The 21791-nt window shown below is 37.3% G+C and overlaps 1 protein-coding gene across 8 annotated transcripts in view; it reads right to left on the bottom strand.

Annotated features, from left to right (window-relative positions):
- The window catches only part of NCOA6 (nuclear receptor coactivator 6), a 108934-nt gene that overhangs the window by 53872 nt on the left and 33271 nt on the right, over window positions 1-21791 (bottom strand). For all 8 annotated transcript variants that reach the window (XM_047771267.1, XM_047771261.1, XM_047771259.1 and 5 more), the window contains 2 exons: window positions 7223-7329; window positions 906-1186 (listed from right to left, as the gene is read on the bottom strand). In XM_047771267.1, the coding sequence (XP_047627223.1) occupies window positions 906-1140 (235 nt within the window). In that variant the 5' untranslated portion in view covers window positions 1141-1186; window positions 7223-7329. The remainder of the gene's footprint in view (window positions 1-905; window positions 1187-7222; window positions 7330-21791) is intronic.

Here is a 21791-nt window from a genome sequence, read left to right as displayed (position 1 = left end):
AAACAATCTGTTAACCAGAAAAGACGGAGAACATTTAAGCCAAAGCTGAAAACCACAAATTCCCAGAAGACCATGACAGCTTATCTAAATGTGTGAAGATGCTAGATGGGACTGTGGTAAGGGGGAGCCTGTCATCTGTGGCAGCTGCTACTCAGTACCACCTGGGAAAGACGGTAAGCTGAATGTTCTCAGGAGTTTCCTGTTTAAAGACAAACCCAAAATCTGAATTTTAATGTGAAATATCTCATTTTTTAAAACATTGGAAATGAAATTCAAACATTAAAATAAAAACCAAAATAAAGTAGACCATAACACATGGCTAGACACTGGATCCAGCAGGCTATCAGTTAACCTCTGATTCTAAAATTTAAGAGAACAAATTTCAAGTAGATTTTTTTCCCCTGGTTGTACCAGATCCTTAACACACTGAGCAAGGCCAGGGATTGAACCCACATCCTCATGGACACACTGTTGGGTTCTTAACCCACTGAGCCACAGTAGTAACTCCCTCAAATACATTTTAAGTACAACCATAGAGTAAAAGATTTCTGTAATCTTTAAGGGGCCTCAAAGATGCCATTCTAACCTCTTCATTTTATAGGTAAGGAAACTAAAGACCAGAGAGCTAAAAACAAAAAGTAAATTTGGGTCTTGAGAATTATTCCTATCCATTAGAACAGATTGTTTAAGATTACTACGCTAAGTAATGTTTTATTATGTTCGTTCACTCCATATACTTAAAAAATACAATAGCTTTTCTATTTTTTAAAAATCCTGAAATTCCAATTTTGCAATTAAAAACAGCCTTTCAACAACCTAGTATAGCATAGTTAATACTTTGTAAAACTCAGGATAACCACAGAAGAGCAATTTCAAAAGAGTAACAAGAAAGAAAAATAAATTACCCATGTGTAACAAACTGGGCACATTCTCCAATATTGTGTCCAATTTCCATTTGAAGTCTTTATCATCTATATTTCCTTTGAAGGCCACAAAGATTGTGGAATCCTCCAAAATACTATCACTTTTTGAGTCATCATCTTCTAGTCCAGAGTCAAAATCCATCTCTGAGTCCTCTACTGTTGATGAACACAGGGAAGTATAGATGTCTTCTAAGTTTGGAAGGTCATCCAAAACCATGGTGAATATTATTCCAGAAGCATATGCCAAGTAGACAATAAAAAACCTTTGAAAAGAGAAGATACAAAAAGCATTACAATGCATAGTTATATAATCAACAATGTATAAACCATAGTTCTATGAAAACTATAACTTATCTGCCAAGTAATAAGGAAGTACTATACAATTACTGAGAGGATGAACTTTTAATAAAGGTATTCCATAATTCTTAAAAATACTAGAAAAAAGATACACCAGTTTTAAATAAAATTCCTTTTATTTTGTCAACCCTAGGATATGGGCAGAAGGGAACAAGAGATCACAAGAAAATAAAGGCATTAGCCTGCTGTGACTCTTTGCCTGGAAAAGCAATAAAGCTATTTTTTCTCCTTCCCCCACCACCGCCAAAAAATAAATAAAGTATTTTCTGAGAATTAATTCAGAAATTTGGTTGACCCTGAGACTTCCCTTACTCTTGTCCTAACAAAGCTTCAGATAGCCAAGGTTTCTAATACTCTCCTCTTTCTCTAACCTGCAAAGGACAACTTGACCCAACTAAGAGCACCTGCAGGACTATCTAAAATCCTAAAGTCTTTCATGAGGACCCTTTAAAATAACTTTTAAAAGGTTATTATGAGTGGCATAGCTGAAAATAATGATTCATAACAGAACAAAGATACAAAAATTTTAAAATATTTTTTCAAAAGTAAAATAAGTGGTTAACAGAGATTTGTAGAGGCAAAGAACTATGTGCAGAACAGAACAAAATTCCTAAAGTTTCGATCTAGAGAATTCACATTTTCTGCTATTTTCAGTTACGTTGCCTACCAAAGAGCACAAACATTAAAGACCACACCATGTGATCATTTCCTCCATTATCTTTTTAAATATTTTCTTCTTAAGGTGGCACCTGCAGCATATGGAAGTTCCCAGACTAAGGACTGAATTGGAGCTATGCTGCAGGCCTACGCCACAGCTTGCGGCAACGCCAGATCCTTAACCCACTGAGCAAGGCCGGGGATTGAACTTGCATCCTCACAGACACTACATCGAGTTCTTAACTCACTGAGTCACAATGGGAACTCCCTCCTCCATTATCCTTGGAACTGATGATTATATTCTTAACCCAAGAGTGAATGAACATTTCAGCATTTGTGTTAAGTAAGAATGGCATGGAAACATAAGAACCTCACACAAGTCTTCTATTTTTAAAAAATTCCTTACATAAAGCATAATTACAACTAATGTTCTCTTTTTTTAAAAGATGGTTAAGAAAAAAGGACTGAAAATAAATCCACTAAAGTGCAAACAGTGTTGTGCTAGGTTGGTAAGACTGCTGGTAAATTTTCTTTTCCTATTTTCTAAATATGCTCTAAGTCATTAGGAAAATGCAAAGCTAAATATCCTGTAATACGGTTATATTGCTTGCATAAATAGAAAAATATCTCAACTTTTAAAAACTGATTAACTATCATTTTTTAAATAGTAAATTTCAAGAGCAAAGGCTTTCCAAAAACCAACCTGAGCAATCTCTGGGGTTAAAATTCCTCTGTTGTAAATAAATGCGGAAAAAAAATTTTACATTTGAGCAGAACACCTTATAGTTTGCCAATTAAAACCGTTTCTAGTACCATCACTGTTACAAAGGAATTTTGGGTGATTTAGAAAAAACATTTAAGCATTTAAGGAGTTTCTGCTGTGTGCAGTGGGTTAATGATCCAGGTTGTTTCTGGAGGTGCCATTTTGATCCCTGGCCTGGAGCAGTGGATTAAGAATCCAGCATTGCTTCAGCTGTGGCATAGGTCAAAGCTCCTGCTCTGATTTGATCGCTGGCCTGGGAATCTCCATATGCTGTGGGGGTGGCTGAAAAAGGATGAAAAATAAAAATAAACCCATAGAAACTATAAGATGGGGACCAAAGACGAAAAAAAGAAAGAAAGAGAAAGAAGAAAAAAACATCACTCAGAAAATCCTTTAAAATACCACTGTCCTTAATCAATTGCCATCTGCATTTTACAGATACTAAAGAACCTCAGAGGAAAACAAACAAAACTAGAAAAGATTTTTAGGGCTTAAAAAGCTGCTGCTCAGCAGGAAAAAGACTGATTGCTGAAAGTCTGAAAACCTGTAGCTATTTAGCAGCTGTTTCCAAGTTGGAACAACTGCAAGAAGAGAATTCAAAATTTAAGACACATTTTCCAAAGAATCTTTAACTAGATAGAAGAAAAGCAACTGATAATTTGATAGTCTTCTAAAAAAGATGTTTTTGGTCATGCCATGAAGGCTGTTTATCCAGATTTTGGAAACCCTCTACCAACAGACAAAAAGTCAACTAATTCAAATTCAGGAATTACCAGTTTTAACAGTATCAAGGGCACTGTATAGGTGCATAAAAAAATAATTGAAAGTCTATGAAAAATATTGCTAGCCTTCCCTCCAGGGGAAGAGACTGCTTCCTGATAACATATTCACTGATATAATGCCCACTTAAAATCTAAGGATTTATTATCAAAATAATAGACTAATCTTTGAGCAAAAATGCAGTTCAGCAAACTACTCTAGGAGAGAGAAGACTCTCTCCAAGAGTATAGCAGACTAGCTCAAGAGATTCATTTGCTCACTTATGGTCATCTATCATGACAGCATGTGTTATTTCTTTGGGTATGCTAAGATTAACCATTAGTTATCTTGCTCATCCACATAATTTCTAGATTACTTACTGATTTCACTTCTCATTGGAGCTCTTTTGTTCTTTTATAAAGAAATCTAAAAACAAATGGGACATTCAGGAGGAATTCAAAAAGTAAGCATATTTTTCTTGTACTTGTCCAAGGTAGAATGAAATAGATTTCCAAATGAAATCATTTCAGGGTAGCCAAATGGCTCCAACTGATGAAGGAATGCTCTTTTTTAAAGAAGAATGCCAACTTCAATGTAAAGAAGATGGTATCATTAGAACAACCTGTTGCAATCCCTAATAAAATAATTCAGGTAAGGATCACTACCAAGGATTAAACACTATGTGAAGGAGTTCCCATTGTGGTTCAGTGGTAACAAACCTGACTAATATCCATGAGGACGAGGGTTTGATCCTGGCCTTGGTCAGTGGGTTAAGGATCTGGTGCTGCCGTGAGCTACAGTGTAGGTTGCAGACACGGCTTGGATCCAGGTTGCTATGGTGGCGGTGTAGGCCGACAGCTGCACCTCCAATTCAACCCCTAGCCTGGGAACTTCCATATGCCATGGGTGCAGCCCCAAAAGACAAAAAATAAAAATAAAAATAATTTTTAAAAACCTCAAAAAACACTATGCGAAAAATTGACAGAGTTTTGGATATTCACATGATATCAAATTGTAGTCCCAGCTATCTGCTGCTTGGCAAAGGGAAAACTGTAACTTTACAATGGAAAGACCTGACTTCTACCACCTGAATGCAATGGTCCACCTCAGCATCATTAACACAGAAACAACCTGAAATTACGTACACTATTAAGCACACAGCATCAAAAACTTTAGGGATTGCAAACCATTCCTATGGTAAATGCAAATGCATTTAAGATCCAGTGTTCTCTTATTTATTTTACTTGCCTGACCCTTGTGGGCATATGAATTTATAATTTCTGAGATACGTAATAGTGTCTTGTCTTTTTGCCCAAATGGCAGATAATCTGAATAGCCTGTGACAATCTTTTACCCATTATTCACATATAAATCTGAATATACGTAAATATATTTAATGTATATTTAAATTTGAAAAGACGTGTATATGTAGCTAAGTATATGTAATATGTGATTTATAAACTTATATATTTATAAATATATGTTCAGATGTATTTATTTTTAGTCTTACCGTGATTTGGAAGATGTTCATAAATATGCTTCTAAGCCTTCCTGATACCTGGTGAAGTTTTATCTTGAAGTAGTATCATGCTTCTGGTATTCTTTTTCCTTTAAAATTTTTTTTTAACTATTATGATCAATTTCAAGTATATATAAATAATAGTAAATTAACAGACATCATGACTTTTACCTCTGACTGCTTCAGTATGCATCTCTTGAGAAACAGTAAGAACATTGTCTTATATAACCACAACACTATCATCATCACACCTAACAAAATTAGTTATATCCCCTAATTATCCTAAAAATGTGCTTTACATCTATTTTTTCAAACCAAGATCCAATAAAGGACAATACAGTACACTTGATTTTTAAGTCTCTCTCTCTCTCTTTTTTTTTTTTTTGGTTTTTAGGGCCGCAGGTGCGGCATATGGAAGTTCCCAGGCTAGGGGTCAAATCGGAGCTGCAGCTGCTGGCCTACGCCACAGCCACAGCAAGGCAGGATCCGAGCCATGTCTGCAACCTACACCACAGTTCATGGCAATGCCAGATCCTTGACCCACTGAGCAAGGCCAAGGATCGAACCCGGGTCCTCATGGATACTAGTTGGATTCGTTTCCACTGCACCATAATGGGAACTCCCAGATTTTTAAGTCTCTTAAATCTCTTTTAATGTAGAACCGTTTTACCCATCTCCCCCTCCCCCGGCCCTGTCCCCGTCATGGCCTGAGTTATTTAAGAGGCCAAGCCAGTTGTGCTATAGAAATCCTACACACTAGATTTGACTAATTCTTCCCTCGTGGTGGTGTTTAAGTTGTTCCTCTGTCTCCTGTTAAAAACTTGTTATATTCAAGTTAAACAAGGAGGTGTGATGATGATGATAGTGTTGTGGTTATATAAGACAATGTTCTTACTGTTTCTCAAGAGATGCATACTGAAGCAGTCAGAGGTAAAAGTCATGATGTCTGTTAATTTACTATTATTTATATATACTTGAAATTGATCATAATAGTTAAAAAAAAATTTTAAAGGAAAAAGAATACCAGAAGCATGATACTACTTCAAGATAAAACTTCACCAGGTATCAGGAAGGCTTAGAAGCATATTTATGAACATCTTCCAAATCACGGTAAGACTAAAAATAAATACATCTGAACATATATTTATAAATATATAAGTTTATAAATCACATATTACATATACTTAGCTACATATACACGTCTTTTCAAATTTAAATATACATTAAATATATTTACGTATATTCAGATTTATATGTGAATAATGGGTAAAAGATTGTCACAGGCTATTCAGATTATCTGCCATTTGGGCAAAAAGACAAGACACTATTACGTATCTCAGAAATTATAAATTCATATGCCCACAAGGGTCAGGCAAGTAAAATAAATAAGAGAACACTGGATCTTAAATGCATTTGCATTTACCATAGGAATGGTTTGGGCAACGGGAACCTCACACACCCATCTATGCTGAGCAGCCACTACTTTTCTCCATCTTATCACTTTCTTTTTGGAAGGATGGGAGGAGTTGTGCAGGCCCAGGACTAACATATTCTGAAATTTTTTTTTTTTTTGGCTTTTTAGGGCCTTACCTGCAGCATATGGAAGTTCCCAGGATAGGGGCTGAATTGGAGCTGCAGCTGCTGGCCTATACCACAGCAATATGGGATCCAAGCCACGTGCAAACTACACTGCAGCTTGCAGCAATGCTGGATCCTTAACCCAATGAGTGAGGCCAGGGATTAAACCCACATTCTCATGGATACTAGTTGGGTTTGTTACTGCTGAGCCAGAACAGGAATTTTAAGACTAAAATCCATATATTTAGTAAAATCTCTATATCTTAAAATAGATTTACATTTCTGGAAAACACTTTATGGTCCAAATGAAATACAATGAAGCTGCATATGGCCCAAAAGCCATCAGTTTTCAATTTCTAATTAGGTCTGTTAACTCAGGTATGACTTATAAGATGGACCTGCAGAGCACGAGGCCCCAGTGAACTATGCTGACCTCAGTGTAGTGTTGGAGGAGATCAGGTATGTAAAATGCATTTAGGTGTTATGATGTGCCTTCAGGAGATCTGGGGACTCCTTGAGAGAAAGAAAAAGAAATCAACATCTTAACCCCAGAGAAACAAAAGGCACTCAAACTTAGAGAATTTTTGCTATATAACTCTGATAGTGTCATTCCATTGCTTGGAATTAAGCTGAGCTACATTCATGCTCACATAAGATTTCACTCACCAAAATGACTTTTTAAATTTTTATCATTTATCCAGGTCATCTTCTAAATCCAAACAAGCTGGCATTTTTAGGGTCTGTATTTCAAGGTAAGCAGCCAAATAAAAATTCTAAAAAAAGAAAAAATAAAAATACAATATTATATAGAAATTGTAATCTCTGCATCAGAACTCAACACAAATATCACCATCAATCAGGTCAACTTAGACATTTTTGGACAATGTTAAAATAGGGTTTTCATTAAATGTGAAAATAATTTTTTTTTTCTGAGATCTTAAACAACTCATCAACAAGCAATTCAAAGAATACAGAAGCATATATCAGAATCATGAAACTGGGAACCTAAGTCTTAGAGCCCTCCCTATATATTCATTTCTAAATCTGTCAAATTAAAATGAATTAACACCACAGCACAATGTTCACAGATGCTTGGAGCCAAAATGAAAATATTTTGCACATACACTAAATACAAGACCTATTTCTAACAGAATTTCAAATTCTGTTGTTAAACTTCATTCGTATAGATTTTAGTTTTTCTTATTTTTATTTATAATAGCTATACATTTTAGTTTTCATTAGGTTTTCAGTTCTAGTTCTAAAGCATTCTTTATTGTATACACAGAAATTATGCATGGAAACTGCCTAATTTTGGCATGCTTCAGAAAAAAATTCCCTCAAGATAGTATCAGTCTACATGTCTTTAACTGGGCTGCTATAGTTTTATATTATTTCCAAATATTGATTTTATAATCTCAAAATTTTAGATGGATTATATATGCTAGATAGTAATGATTATTAGAGAAATAACTATACCTTAACTATTTTTCAATTCAAGAAAAAGTGTTTTTAAGTCTCTAAGGAAACATTAATAAAAATTAACTTTTAAGAAGGCCATAAGAAAAAAAATTTTAATTTTTTAGATTATTTATTTATTTATTTATTTTTGCTTTTTAGGGCCCCACTTGTGGCATATGGAGGTTCCCAGGCTAGGGGGCTGATCGGAGCTACAGCTGCCTGCCTATGCCACAGCCACAGCAACACCAGATCTGAGCTTCGTCTGTGACCTACACCACAGCTCATGGCAATGCCAGATCCTTAACCTACTGAGCAAGGCCAGGGAAGGAACCCACAATCTCATAATTCCTAATTGGATTCATTTCTGCTGCACCATGACAGGAACTCTGAAAAAAATTTTTTAAATAAAAGAGTTCCCCTGATGGTGGTTAAGGATCTGGTATTATTACTGCTATGGCTCAGGTCACTGCTGTGGAGCAAGTCTGACCCCTGGCCTAGGAATTTCTGTATGCTGCTGGTATGGACAATAAATAAATAAATACATAAATAAACAAACAAACAAACAAAGCATCTAAAAACAAAAAAAGAGGGGAGTTCTCTTGCGGCACTGCAAGTTAAGGATTTGCTGTTGTCACTATAGTGGCTTGGGTCACTGCTGTGGCATGGCTTTGATCCCTTGCCTGGGAACTTCCATATGGCATAGGCATGGCCCAAGAAAGAAAGAAAGAGACTTAAAGAAAATTTCAATAAATCCAACAAGTAACAATTAGGATAGTCAAATACTTTGCTAACAGCACTAAAATTACAAATTTAAAATAAAGAAACAAAGGCCTTTCCAACTTAAAACAACAACAAAACCCTTGGATTGGGTTTAAAAAGAATTCAGAAGTACAAGATTTCTAGAAATAAGGAGAATATTACATTTTGGAACCTAAAGAATATAACCAAACCAGTAGAGAAGAAAATTCACAGCCATGAATACCTACATCAAAATCAAACAAACAACAAAAAAAGAGTTGCACATTAGACTAAAAAAGCTAAGGAAATTAGTTCCCATTATGGCTCAGTGGTTAACAAATCTGACTAGCATCCATGAGGATACAGGTTCAATCCCTGGCCTTGCTCAGTGGATTAAGGATCCGGCATTGCCATGAGCTGTGGTGAAGGTTGCAGACGCAGCTCAGATCCTGCGTTGCTGTGGCTGTGGTGTAGGCCAGCAGCTATGGCTCTGATTTGACCCCTAGCCTGGGAACCTCCATATGCAGTGGGTGCGGCCCTAAAAACAAAGCAAAAAAAAAAAAAAAAAGTTCAGGAATAAAACCCAATAAAATGAACTGAAAGAAAAATGAAGCAATACAGATTAAAAACAAACAAACAAAAAAACCAGAAAAAAAATAAATAAATAGGTACATTGGGGGAAAGAAATCAATAAAATAGTTAAACTACTAGTTAATCTAGTAAGTAAAAAGGGAAAAGTCCAAATATATAAAATAAGAAATAAGAAGCCACGAAGCAGAAAATTAAAAGGATAAGAGATTTTGCTCAAGCTTTTGCTCACACTGATCTTTGTAAATAAGACAATGCCCCCAAAAGTACTACACACAGATTTAATGAAACATCAATGGACCTTTAGAAAGAAGATAATTCTAATGATCTGAAACTATTCCAGAGCATATAAAATCTCCTGGAGTTCCCTCTGTGGCTCAGTGGTCAATGAACCTGACTAGGAACCATGAGGATGTGGGCTCAATCCCTGGCCTTACTCAGCGGGTTAAGGATCTGGCGTTGCCGTGAGCTGTGGTATACGCTGCAGACATGGCTCAGATCTGGTGTTGCTGTGGCTGTGGCGCAGGCCGGTAACTGTTGCTCCGATTCGACCTCTAGCCTGGGAACTTCCACATGCTGCAGGTGCAGTCCTAAAAAAAAAGAAAAGAAAACCTCCCAATTCCCCAACTCTTCTTCATTAAAAAAACAAAAACAAAAAAACTCAATTAATACAGATTAAAAACAAACAAACAAAAAAACCAGAAAAAAAATAAATAAATAGGTACATTGGGGGAAAGAAATCAATAAAATAGTTAAACTACTAGTTAATCTAGTAAGTAAAAAGGGAAAAGTCCAAATATATAAAATAAGAAATAAGAAGCCACGAAGCAGAAAATTAAAAGGATAAGAGATTTTGCTCAAGCTTTTGCTCACACTGATCTTTGTAAATAAGACAATGCCCCCAAAAGTACTACACACAGATTTAATGAAACATCAATGGACCTTTAGAAAGAAGATAATTCTAATGATCTGAAACTATTCCAGAGCATATAAAATCTCCTGGAGTTCTGTGGCTCAGTGGTCAATGAACCTGACTAGGAACCATGAGGATGTGGGCTCAATCCCTGGCCTTACTCAGCGGGTTAAGGATCTGGCGTTGCCGTGAGCTGTGGTATACGCTGCAGACATGGCTCAGATCTGGTGTTGCTGTGGCTGTGGCGCAGGCCGGTAACTGTTGCTCCGATTCGACCTCTAGCCTGGGAACTTCCACATGCTGCAGGTGCAGTCCTAAAAAAAAGAAAAGAAAACCTCCCAATTCCCCAACTCTCTTCATTAAAAAACAAAAAAAAAAAACTCAATTAATACAGATTAAAACAAACAAACAAAAAAACCAGAAAAAAAATAAATAAATAGGTACATTGGGGAAAGAAATCAATAAAATAGTTAAACTACTAGTTAATCTAGTAAGTAAAAAGGGAAAAGTCCAAATATAAAATAAGAAATAAGAAGCCACGAAGCAGAAAATTAAAAGGATAAGAGATTTTGCTCAAGCTTTTGCTCACACTGATCTTTGTAAATAAGACAATGCCCCCAAAAGTACTACACACAGATTTAATGAAACATCAATGGACCTTTAGAAAGAAGATAATTCTAATGATCTGAAACTATTCCAGAGCATATAAAATCTCCTGGAGTTCTGTGGCTCAGTGGTCAATGAACCTGACTAGGAACCATGAGGATGTGGGCTCAATCCCTGGCCTTACTCAGCGGGTTAAGGATCTGGCGTTGCCGTGAGCTGTGGTATACGCTGCAGACATGGCTCAGATCTGGTGTTGCTGTGGCTGTGGCGCAGGCCGGTAACTGTTGCTCCGATTCGACCTCTAGCCTGGGAACTTCCACATGCTGCAGGTGCAGTCCTAAAAAAAAAGAAAAGAAAACCTCCCAATTCCCCAACTCTTCTTCATTAAAAAAACAAAAACAAAAAAACTCAAGTAAACAGAAACATACAAACACTTCCTTAACATGACAAAATATATCTTTTCAGCCCAAAGGTCAGCAGCTTGATTAAAGGGGAAAGACTAGAGGTATTTGTCATCTAAAGCAGGGAAGAAATTAGAGAGTGTGGCCAACATGGGAAGAGTAACATGGGAAGAGACCCTGAGCTCACCTCCTCCCATGGGCACACCAAAATCACAACTACTTATAGAGCAATCATCTATTAGAATGACCTGACGATTAACAGAAAAGATTCTCCATAATTAAATGTAAAAAGAAGGAACCAAGAGACACAGACTAGTCGGAATCCACACCTGCAGGTAAATAACTCTCAAAGGAGAGGACAATCACAATTGCAGAGGTTCTTCACAAGGAGCAAGGGGTCAAAGACCCACATTAGAATCTCCAGCCCAGGGATTCTGCACCAAGAGGATGAGCCACAATATCTGGCTTTGAAAGCCAGCAGGGCTTGTGTATACAGAAGAACTAGAAGGCTGGAGGAAACAGAGAATCTGCTCTTAGAGGGTACATGCAAAATCTCACATGCTCTCCCAGCACAAAGACAATAACATGAAAGAAGCCTGGATCAGAACCACTTGCTAATCTTGGAGAGCCTCTTGGAGAGGTAGGCATCAACTGTAACATGCTTTGAGGAACTTATTCTATCATGAGTATGCTGGTGCTGACAAGCATCATTTTGGAGTACTCCTTCAAGCTATTAGTGCCAGGGGCTTACCTCCCCGTCAGTAGGTCAGCATCAGACTCAGCTCCCTGGGGTCCCACAGCCAGTCACTCCAAAATGCAGCCCCACCCATGGCCCCTGAGCCCTGAATTAGCTCCCTGGGTTTCTGGCTCCTCCCACCTGTGAGCTGACACCAGGACCTAGCCCCACCACCAGTGGGTTGGCAGCCACCCCATGAAGCAGGGCCTGACAGCCAAGTGGGCTGGGAGCCAGCCTTATCTATCAGCATGTCCACAGTACTTGGCCCCACCACAACAGAAGGACCCTCAGAGTGTACACAGGGAGACACTTAGAATATATAGCTCTAGGAACCAGAGGGTAATGTGCCTCTGGGCCCCATAGGATAGCTCCTACATAAAGCCACTTCTCCAAAACCAGGAAATGTAACTGACCTACCTAATAAATAGAAACAAAAAGAGATTTAGGCAAAATGAGGAGACAGAGAAATAGGTTCCAAACAAAGGAACAAGATAAAAGAACTGAACAAAGTGGAGATAAACAATCTACCTGACACAGTGCAAGGTAATGACCATAAAGATGCTTGGGAAAATGGAGTGAGAAATTTAACAGAGTGAGAAAATATAAAGAATGACCAAACAGAGCTGAAGGACACAATCACTGAAATAAAAAATACACTAGATATAATCAACAGTAGATTAGATGAACATAGCAGAGTAGTGGAAAATCACACAGGCTGAACAGAAAAGCAAATGTAGAAAGATGAGGATAGCTTGAGAACTCTGGGAAAACTTCAAGCATACTAACATTTTCAGTTCAGAGGTTCAAGGAGAAGACAGAAAGGGACAGAAAACTTATTTGAAAAATAGCTGAAAACTTCCCTAATCTGGGAAAAGACACAGCCATCCAGATCTAGGGAAGTACAGAGTCCCAAAAAAGATGAACCCAAAGAGGTCCACACTGAGACAAATTATAATTAAAATAGCAAAAATTAAAGATAAAGAGAGAATCATAAAAGGAGTAAGAGAAAAAAACAATTAGTTCCATACAAGGAAACTCTCATAGGACCATGAGCTGACTTTTCAGCAGAAATTTTACAGGGCAGAAGGGAGTGGCATGATATAACCAAAGTGATGAAAGGAAAGAAATCTACAACCAAGAATGGTCTATAAAGAAAGACTACAATTCAGATGTGAAGGAGAGGTAAAGAGTTTTGCAGATAAGTATCATTAAGAGTTCAGCACCACTAAACCAGCTTTAAAAGAAATGTTAAAAGGACTTCTGTAAGAGGAAAAGACTGCAACTAGAAATACAAAAATTACAGAAGGAAAAATCTCATTGGTAAAGAAAAACATACAAAAAAGGTAGTAGGTCAACCATTTATAAAGCGAGTGGGAAGGTTAAAAGGTAAAAGGAGTAAAATTATCTCTATCTAAAATAAGTAGGTAAAGGATACACAAAATAAAAAGAGGTAAAATGCGATTATGAAAACATCAAACATGGCTAGTGGGGAGTAAAAGTGCAGAGTTATTAGAATATGTTCTACTTTAAGAAATCAACTTAAAATACTGGTATATATATGAAGCTCAAGGTAACCACAAAAGAAAAATCTATAATAAATATACACACATAGAAAAGAAAGGAATCCGAACATAACACTAGAGATAGTCATCAAATCACAAGGGAAAAGAGCAAAAAAAGAAGAAAGGAACAATTAAAGAACCATAAAAACAATCAGAAAACAACAAAGTGGCAATAAGTACAAACCGTAATAATTACTTTAAATGTAAATGGATTAAATGCTCAAACAAAAGAAAAAGAGTGGCTGAATAGATACAAAAGCAAGACTTGTATATACGCTGCCTACAAGAGCTCAGTTCAGATCTAAAGACACACACAGGAGTTCCCGTCATGGCGCAACAGAAACAAATCTGACTAGGAACCATGAGGTTGAGGGTTCGATCTCTGGCCTCGCACAGTGGGTTAAGGATCCAGCATTGCTGTGAGCTGTGGTGTAGGTCACAGATGCGGCTCAGATCTGGCATTACTGTGGCTCTTGAGTAGGCCGGCAGCAACAGCTCCGATGAGACCCCTAGCCTGGGAACCTCCATATGCTGCGTGTGTGGCTCTAAAAAGACAAAAGAAGACATAAACACAAAAAAAGACATACAGAGACTGAATGTGAGGAGATGAAACAAGGTATTCCATGTAAATGGAAACAAAGAGAAAGCTGACATAGCATTACTTACATCAAAGTAAAACTTTAAAACAAGAACAGTAACAAGAGACAAAGATCATTATGTAATGAAAAAGGGATCAATCCAACAAGAATATACAGCAACTGTAAATATATATGCAAAGGAACACCTAAATACATAAAGCAAATAGTGACAAACATAAAGGGAGAAACTGACAGTAACACGATAATAGGGAACTATAATACCTCACTTACATCAATGGACAGATCATCCAGGCAGAAAATCAATTAGGAAACACATTAGACCAGATGGAGTATCTCCATTTATAAACATATAGACAGATAGAACATTCCATCCAAAAGGAGAATACACATTCAACTGCAGATAAAACACGCTCCAGGAGAGATACATGGTAGGCCACAAAGTTTCAATAAATCTAAGAAGACGGAAATCATATCAGGTTTCTTTTCTGGCCATAAGAGTATGAGCCTAGAAATCAATTACAAGGAAAAAATGACAAAAACCATAAACACATGAAGGCTAAACAATATGCAACTAAACAACCAATGGAGCACTTAAAAAAAAAAATCAAAGAGGAAATTTAAAAATACCTGGAGACAGGAGTTCCCATCATGGCTCAGTGGTTAATGAATCCGACTAGGAACCATGAGGTTGCGGGTTCAATCTCTGGCCTTACTCACTGGGTCAAGGATCTGGCATTACTGTGAGCTGTGGTGTAGGTCGTAGACTCGGCTCGGATCTGGCACTGCTATGGCTGTGGTGTAGGCCAGCAGCTACAGTTCCGATTAGACCCCTAGCCTGGGAATCTCCATATGCCACAGGAGCGGCCCTAGAAAAGGCAAAAAGTCAAACAAACAAACAAACAAACAAACAAAAAAACCTGGAGACAAATGAAAATGGGAACAAAATGATTCAAAGCCCATGGGATGCAGTGAAAGCAGTTCCAAGAGGAAAATTTACAAAAAACAAGCCTTCCTCAGAAAAGAAGAAAAATCTCAAATAAACAACCTAGCTTTACACCTAAAGCAACCAGAGAACGAAGGACAAACAAAACCCAAAGTTAGCAGAAGGAAAGAAATAATAAAGATCAAAGCAGAAATAGACTTAAAAAATAATACAAATGATCAATGAAACTAAGAGCTGGTTCTTTGAAAAGGCAAACAAAAGTGATAAACTTTGGAGTTCTCCTGTGGTATAGTGGGTAAAGGATCTGGTGCTGTCACTACAGTTGCTGTGGCATGGGTTTGCTCCCTGGCCTGAGAACTTTCACCTGTCAAGGATGCAGCCCCCCAAAAAAATTTTTTGATAAACTTTTAGCTAAACTCATAAAGAAAAAAAGGAAGAGAAACTAAATACACAAAATCAGAAATGAAGAAGTTAGAACCAATATTACAGAAATATGAAAGATCTTAAGAGAGTACTATGAACATGGTGGGTGGGGGAGAGTACTATGAACAACTATACACCAATAAAATGGACAACCCAGAAGACATGGATAAATTCCTAAAAACATACAATCTCTCCAGACTAAATGAGGAAGAGATAGACAATATGAACAGACCAATTACCAGTAATGAAAATGAATCAGTTATTTAAAAACTCTCCACAGTTCTCTGGTGGCCTAGCAGTTACAGATTTGGTGTTGTCACTTCTGTGGCACAGGTTCAATCAATCCCTGGCTCAGGAACTTCCTCATGCCATGGGCATGGTTTAAAAAAAAAAAAAAAAAAAAGGAATTCAAATTGGAAAGGAAGATGTAAAATAGTCACTGTTTGCAAATGACATGACACTACATACAGAAAATACAAAAGACGTCACCAAAAAACTATTAGAACTAATAAAGTTGTAGGATACAAAATTAATACAGAGAAATCCACTGCATTCCTTTCTTTCTTCCTTCCTTCCTTTCTTTCTTTTTTTGCTTTTTAGGGCCACACCTGTGACACATGGAGGTTCCCAGGCTAGGGGTCTAATCAGAGCTACAGCTGCCAGCCTACATGACAGCCACAGCAACGCAGGATCTGAGCCATGTCTGTGACCTATACCACAGCTCACAGCAACATTGGATCTTTAACCCATTGAGTGAGGCCAGAGACTGAAACACCAACCTCATGGTTCTTAGTCGGATTAGTTTCCACTGCACCATGATGGGAACTCCTCCACTGCATTTCTATACACTAACAATGGACTATTAGAGAAATTGAGTACACAATCCCATTAATAACTGCATCAAAAAGAATAAAATAACTGGGAATAAATCTAACCAAAGAAGTAAAAGACCTATACTTTGAAAACTATAAGACACTGATGAAAAAAAAAAAAAAAACTGAAGATGATGCAAACAAATGGAAGGATGTAATGTGTTCATGGATTGGAAGAATTAATATTGTTAAAAATGACTGTTTTACCCAAGACAATCTACAGATTCTATGCAATACCAATGGTATTTTTCATAGAACTAGAACAAATAATTATAAAATGTGTATTAAGACAAAAAATAGACAAAACAATTTTGAGAAAGAAGAATAAAGCTGGAAATACCAGACTCCCTGATTTTAAACTATACTACAAAGCTACAGTAATCAAAACAATATGGTACTGACACACCAAAAAGACACATCAATCAATGGCGGAATAGAGAGCCCTGAAATAAACCCATGCTTATATGGTCAATTACTTTATGACAAAGGAGGCAAGAATATACAATGGGGAAAATAAAGCTTCTTCAACAAATGATGCTGGGCAAATTGGACAGCTAATGCAAAAGAATCAAACTGGAATATCTTCTCACACCATATACAAAAATAAATTGAAAATGAGTTAAAGTCTTAAAATATAAGATCTAAAATCATAAAACTGCTAGAAAATGCAGGCAGTGAGCTCTTTGACAGTGGTCTTAGCAATAATTTTTTTGATGTGTATCCTCAGGCAAGGGAAAAAGAAGCAAAAATAAACAAATGGAACTACATCTAACTAAAAAGCTTTTGTGGGCATTCCTGTTGTGGCTCAGTGGTAACAGACCTGACTAATATCCATGAGGATGTGGGATTGATCCCCGGCCCTGTTTAGTTGGTTAAGGAACTGGTGCTGCTGTGAGCTATGGTGTAAGTCGAGGACAGCTGGGATCTGGTGTTGCTGTGGTTGTGATGTAGGCTGGCAGCTGCAGCTCCAGTTCGACCCCTGGCCTAGAACTTCCATATGCCATGGATGCGGCCCTAAAAAGAAAAATAAATAAAAATAAATAAAAAGATTTTGTACAGCAAAGGAAATTACCAACAAAATGAAAAGGCAGCCTACTGAATAGGAGATGATATTTATAAATGATGTGTCTGATAAGGGGTTAATATCCAAAACATACAAAGAACTCATACAAGTCAACGAAAAAACAAGCAACTCAATTAAAAAATGGTCAGAGGACCCGAATAGACATTATTCCAAACAAAAGACATACAGATGACCAACAGACACATGAAAAGATGCTCAACGACACTAATCATCAGGGAAATGCAAATCAAAACCACAGTGAGATATTACCTCACACTTATCAGAATGGTTATCATGATAAAGAAAACAAATACAGGCAAGACATGGAGAAAAGGCAACCATCATGCACTGTTGGTAGGGATGTAAACTGGAACAGCCACTATAGGAACCAATATCGACATTCCTCAAAAAATTAAAAATAGGAGTTCCCACGGAGGCTCAGTGGTTAGCGAACCCAACTACCATCCATGAGGACGCAGGTTCAATCCCTAGCCTCGCTTAGTGGGTTAAGGATCTGGCGTTGCTGTGAGTTGTGATGTAAGTCACAGGCAAGGCTCAGATCTAGCATTGCTATGGCTCTGGCACAGGCCAGCGGCAACAGCTCCATTGGACCCCTAGCCTGGGAACCTCCATGTGCTGCGGGTGCAGCCCTGAAAAAAGACAAAAAAAAAAATTAAAAATAATACCACCATATGATCCAGTAAGTCTACTTTTGGATATTTTTACAAAGAAAACAAAAACTCTAATTCAAAAAGATACATGCACTTATGTTCACTGCAGAATTACTCCTAGTAGCCAAGATACAGAAGCAACCTAAGTGCCCACCTACAGATGAATATATAAAGATGTGGTAAACACTTGTGATAGAATATTAATCAGCCACAGAAAAGAATGAAATCTTGACATTTGTGACAACACAGATGGACCCATAGGGTATTATGCTAAGAGAAATAAGACAGAGAAAGACAAATACCACATGATTTCATTCATATATGGATTTCAAAAAAAAACAGTAACAAAACAGAAACAAACTCTTAGATACAAAGAACAAATAGGGAGTTCCCATTGTGGCTCAGCAGTAACAAACCCAACTAGTATCCACGAGGACACAGGTTGAATCCCTGGCCCCACTCAGTGGGTTAAGTATCCGGCATTGCTGTGAGCTATGGTGTAGGTCACAGAAACAGCTTGGATCTGGTGTTGCTGTGGCTGTGCTGTAGGCAGGCAATTTGACCCCTAGCCTGGGAACTTCCACATGCTGCAGGTCTGCCCCTAAAAAGACAAAAAACAAACAGGCTGTTGCCAGAGGGAGCAGGGTTAGAGAATAGTGAAATAGCTGAGGGAGATTAAGATGTAAAACCTTACAGTTTTAAGTCTTGAGGATGTAATGTACAGTAGAGTGAATATAGTCAATAATACTGTAATAACTTTGTATGGTGACATGGTAACTAGACTTACTGTGGTGATCATTTTATAATATACAAAAGTATCAAATCACTGTATTACACACCTGAAATTAATACAATATTGTAAATCAATTATACTTCAATAAAAAATAAGGAAATCTGGAGTTCCCACTGTGGTGCAGCGGAAACAAACCCAGCTAGTATCCATGAGGACATCAGTTCAATCCCTGGCCTCTCTGAGTGGGTTAGGGATCTGGTGTTGCTGTTCGCTGTGGTACTGGTTGCAGACAAGGCTCGGATCCCAGGCTGCTGTGGCTTATTGTAGGTCTGCGGCTGTAGCTCCAATGTGACCCCTGGCCTGGGAATTTCGATATGCCATAGGTGTAGCCCTAAAAAAAGGGGGGGGGGGAGAAATTCAACAAAGTAGCATGGCATAAAATTAATACACGGAAAACAATAGCTTTTATTACATATGCAATATGCAGTAGATGGAAAAAAGATTGCATTTATAATCACAACAAAAAAGATAAAATGTTCAGGAAAGAACTAAAAAGAAGTGCAGAGCTATAAGAAGAAAATTTAAGGGAGTTCTCTGGTGGGTTAGCCAGTTAAGGATCTAGCATTGTCACTGCTGCGACTTGGGGTGCTGCAGGTTTGAACTTTTTCATGCTGTGGGTGTGGCCAAAAAAAAAAAGTTCATATGGAAACGAGTAAGAAGAGTCAGAAAAACTGCAAAATAATGGTAGTGAAAGTGACAAGTCCTACCAGATATCAAACCACAGAGTCTCAATAATTAAAACTGGGTAGTACTGGCATATAAACAGACAGGAGAGCAATGGAACAGACTAGAAAATTCCATAAATTGACCATAATGCATACAGAATTTTAATATATCCTAAGGTATGAAAAAATGGATTTTTCACTAAATGGGACGAGGCAGCCATCTGGAAAAATAAAATTAGAGCTATCCTTTTCACCAAGTTAACTCCGAATAGACCCCAAACTTCAGTGTAACAAATGAAACTCTAAAAGTATTAGAAGAAAGTACAGAAGAAACTTTCATAACCTTGGAATGGGAAATGTTTTTCTGATAAAGTCAAATACATCAAAATTAAAGAATTCTGCAAGGCAAAAAAACACCATTAAGTAAAAACAAAACAAGCAAAACCACAAAAAACCCTACAAAACCAAATGACAAGTTAAGAAAAAATATCTGCAACCATATCACTCAAAAAAGAGCAAATCTCCCACATATAAACACATAACAGAAAAAAATACTTTTAGGTGTACATATGCATGTGTATATATATATACAAAACAAAAAAGAACAACAATTTTTACAAATGATTATGTCCAAAATGGGCACAAGGTACCATCGGAAGAGTCACAGAAAAGGTAATGAACTTTAAACATGTGGAAAGATGTTCACCTCATACATAAGGACAACAACAACAAAGTCACCCACCCCATTTTTTTCTATTTATCAGATTAGCAAAAATAAAAAAAACTTGATAATGCACTGTCTTGGCAAGGTAATGTGAAAACAAGTACTCTCAATCATTGCTAGTAGTAGTGCAAATCGGTGTACCATCAGCATAGAAAACATCTATCAAAATTATATATATACCACTAGCCCAGCAATCTCGTTTTTTATTAGTGATCCTTATAGATACACCTGTTCTCACACAAGATGACAAATATATTAGGTTATTCACTAAAACAATCTTTGTAATAGCAAGATAGGAAATTACCCAGATGTCCATCAACAGAGACTAAGTTTTAGAACTTTCAGTAAAGAATGAAATGCAGTGAGAATGTAGATGCCGTCTACGTACTGATTTGGAAAGATCTCTAAAATGCATCATTGAGAGGAGAAAAAAAAAATAACGAGGAGTGAAACAATGATTGTCAGTCATTTGACAGTAAGATATGAACGTGGATCACATCATTACCAGCTGCTAAGCCACAGCCACCACCTCTACCAATATTCCTTTAGGCCAGTCTCTCATACTTGTCTTCTAACCCTATCCCATCCCACCCCCCTTAACTCCAGGCTCTATTGTTCCTACACTCTTGCTCCTCCCCACCAACTCCTTTCCTATCCCATAGCTGGCTCTTTCCATAGTATTCCTTAATCAGTGTCCTGGCCTGCTTTACTCACTTATTCTTTAAGCACACAAAGTTTACCAGCTGCCTCCCCCTCACCCCTACTGGCTCACAAACTTGACGTTAAAGAGCTAGAGAGGAAATTATAGAATAATTAGTCCAATTCCCCCACTCTCAAAGAAAAAAAACCTGAAACCAAGACAGTGGTACTGTGACTTAACTAAAGTTACAGACCACAATTGTGGCAGAATTAGGACTAGATCCTAGTCTTTCAGCCTCAAGTTCAGTGCTTCTTCCATCATATACCCCACATATACACAGTGCACAATCAGCAGAAATATCAGAACCAAGTGATCCAGTCTAGTTCAGGCCAATACTCATTAATTGCAACTGCCCTAAATGACTAAAGTCAGAATACTTACGATTAAATGAGTATATATTTTGAAAGACCTTCAATCTTCAGTAACTCTCAACCTTGGTTACTTAATAATTATTTGGCAAGTTTTAAAAAACAGTAATACCTGAATCATACTAAGTCTGCACTGTGCCGTGAGCTTAGGGAATTTAAACACTACCCAGGTGATTCCAATGCGCAGCCAAAGTTTAGAACCATACTTTTCATACATTATTTAATTTTACGTTTAGATCAGGTAATTGAGTAAGGTGGGGAACGTGGCTTAAGGACTTGCAGCAAAACAGTGAAGGAGAAACAAAAGCTTTTTCTTTTCTTTTGCTTATTATAAACTTTGGTTGCTTCTTTAAATTTTTTTCGTTTTTTACATAAGTAATGTAAGACTACATTGCTTGTGAGAAAATCAAAC

The sequence above is a fragment of the Phacochoerus africanus genome, chromosome 3 (assembly GCF_016906955.1).
Source record: "Phacochoerus africanus isolate WHEZ1 chromosome 3, ROS_Pafr_v1, whole genome shotgun sequence".
NCBI classification, from domain to species: Eukaryota; Metazoa; Chordata; class Mammalia; order Artiodactyla; family Suidae; genus Phacochoerus; species Phacochoerus africanus.
Note: the sequence above shows the minus strand (reverse complement) of the source record. Positions and strands in the feature narration are given on the sequence as shown.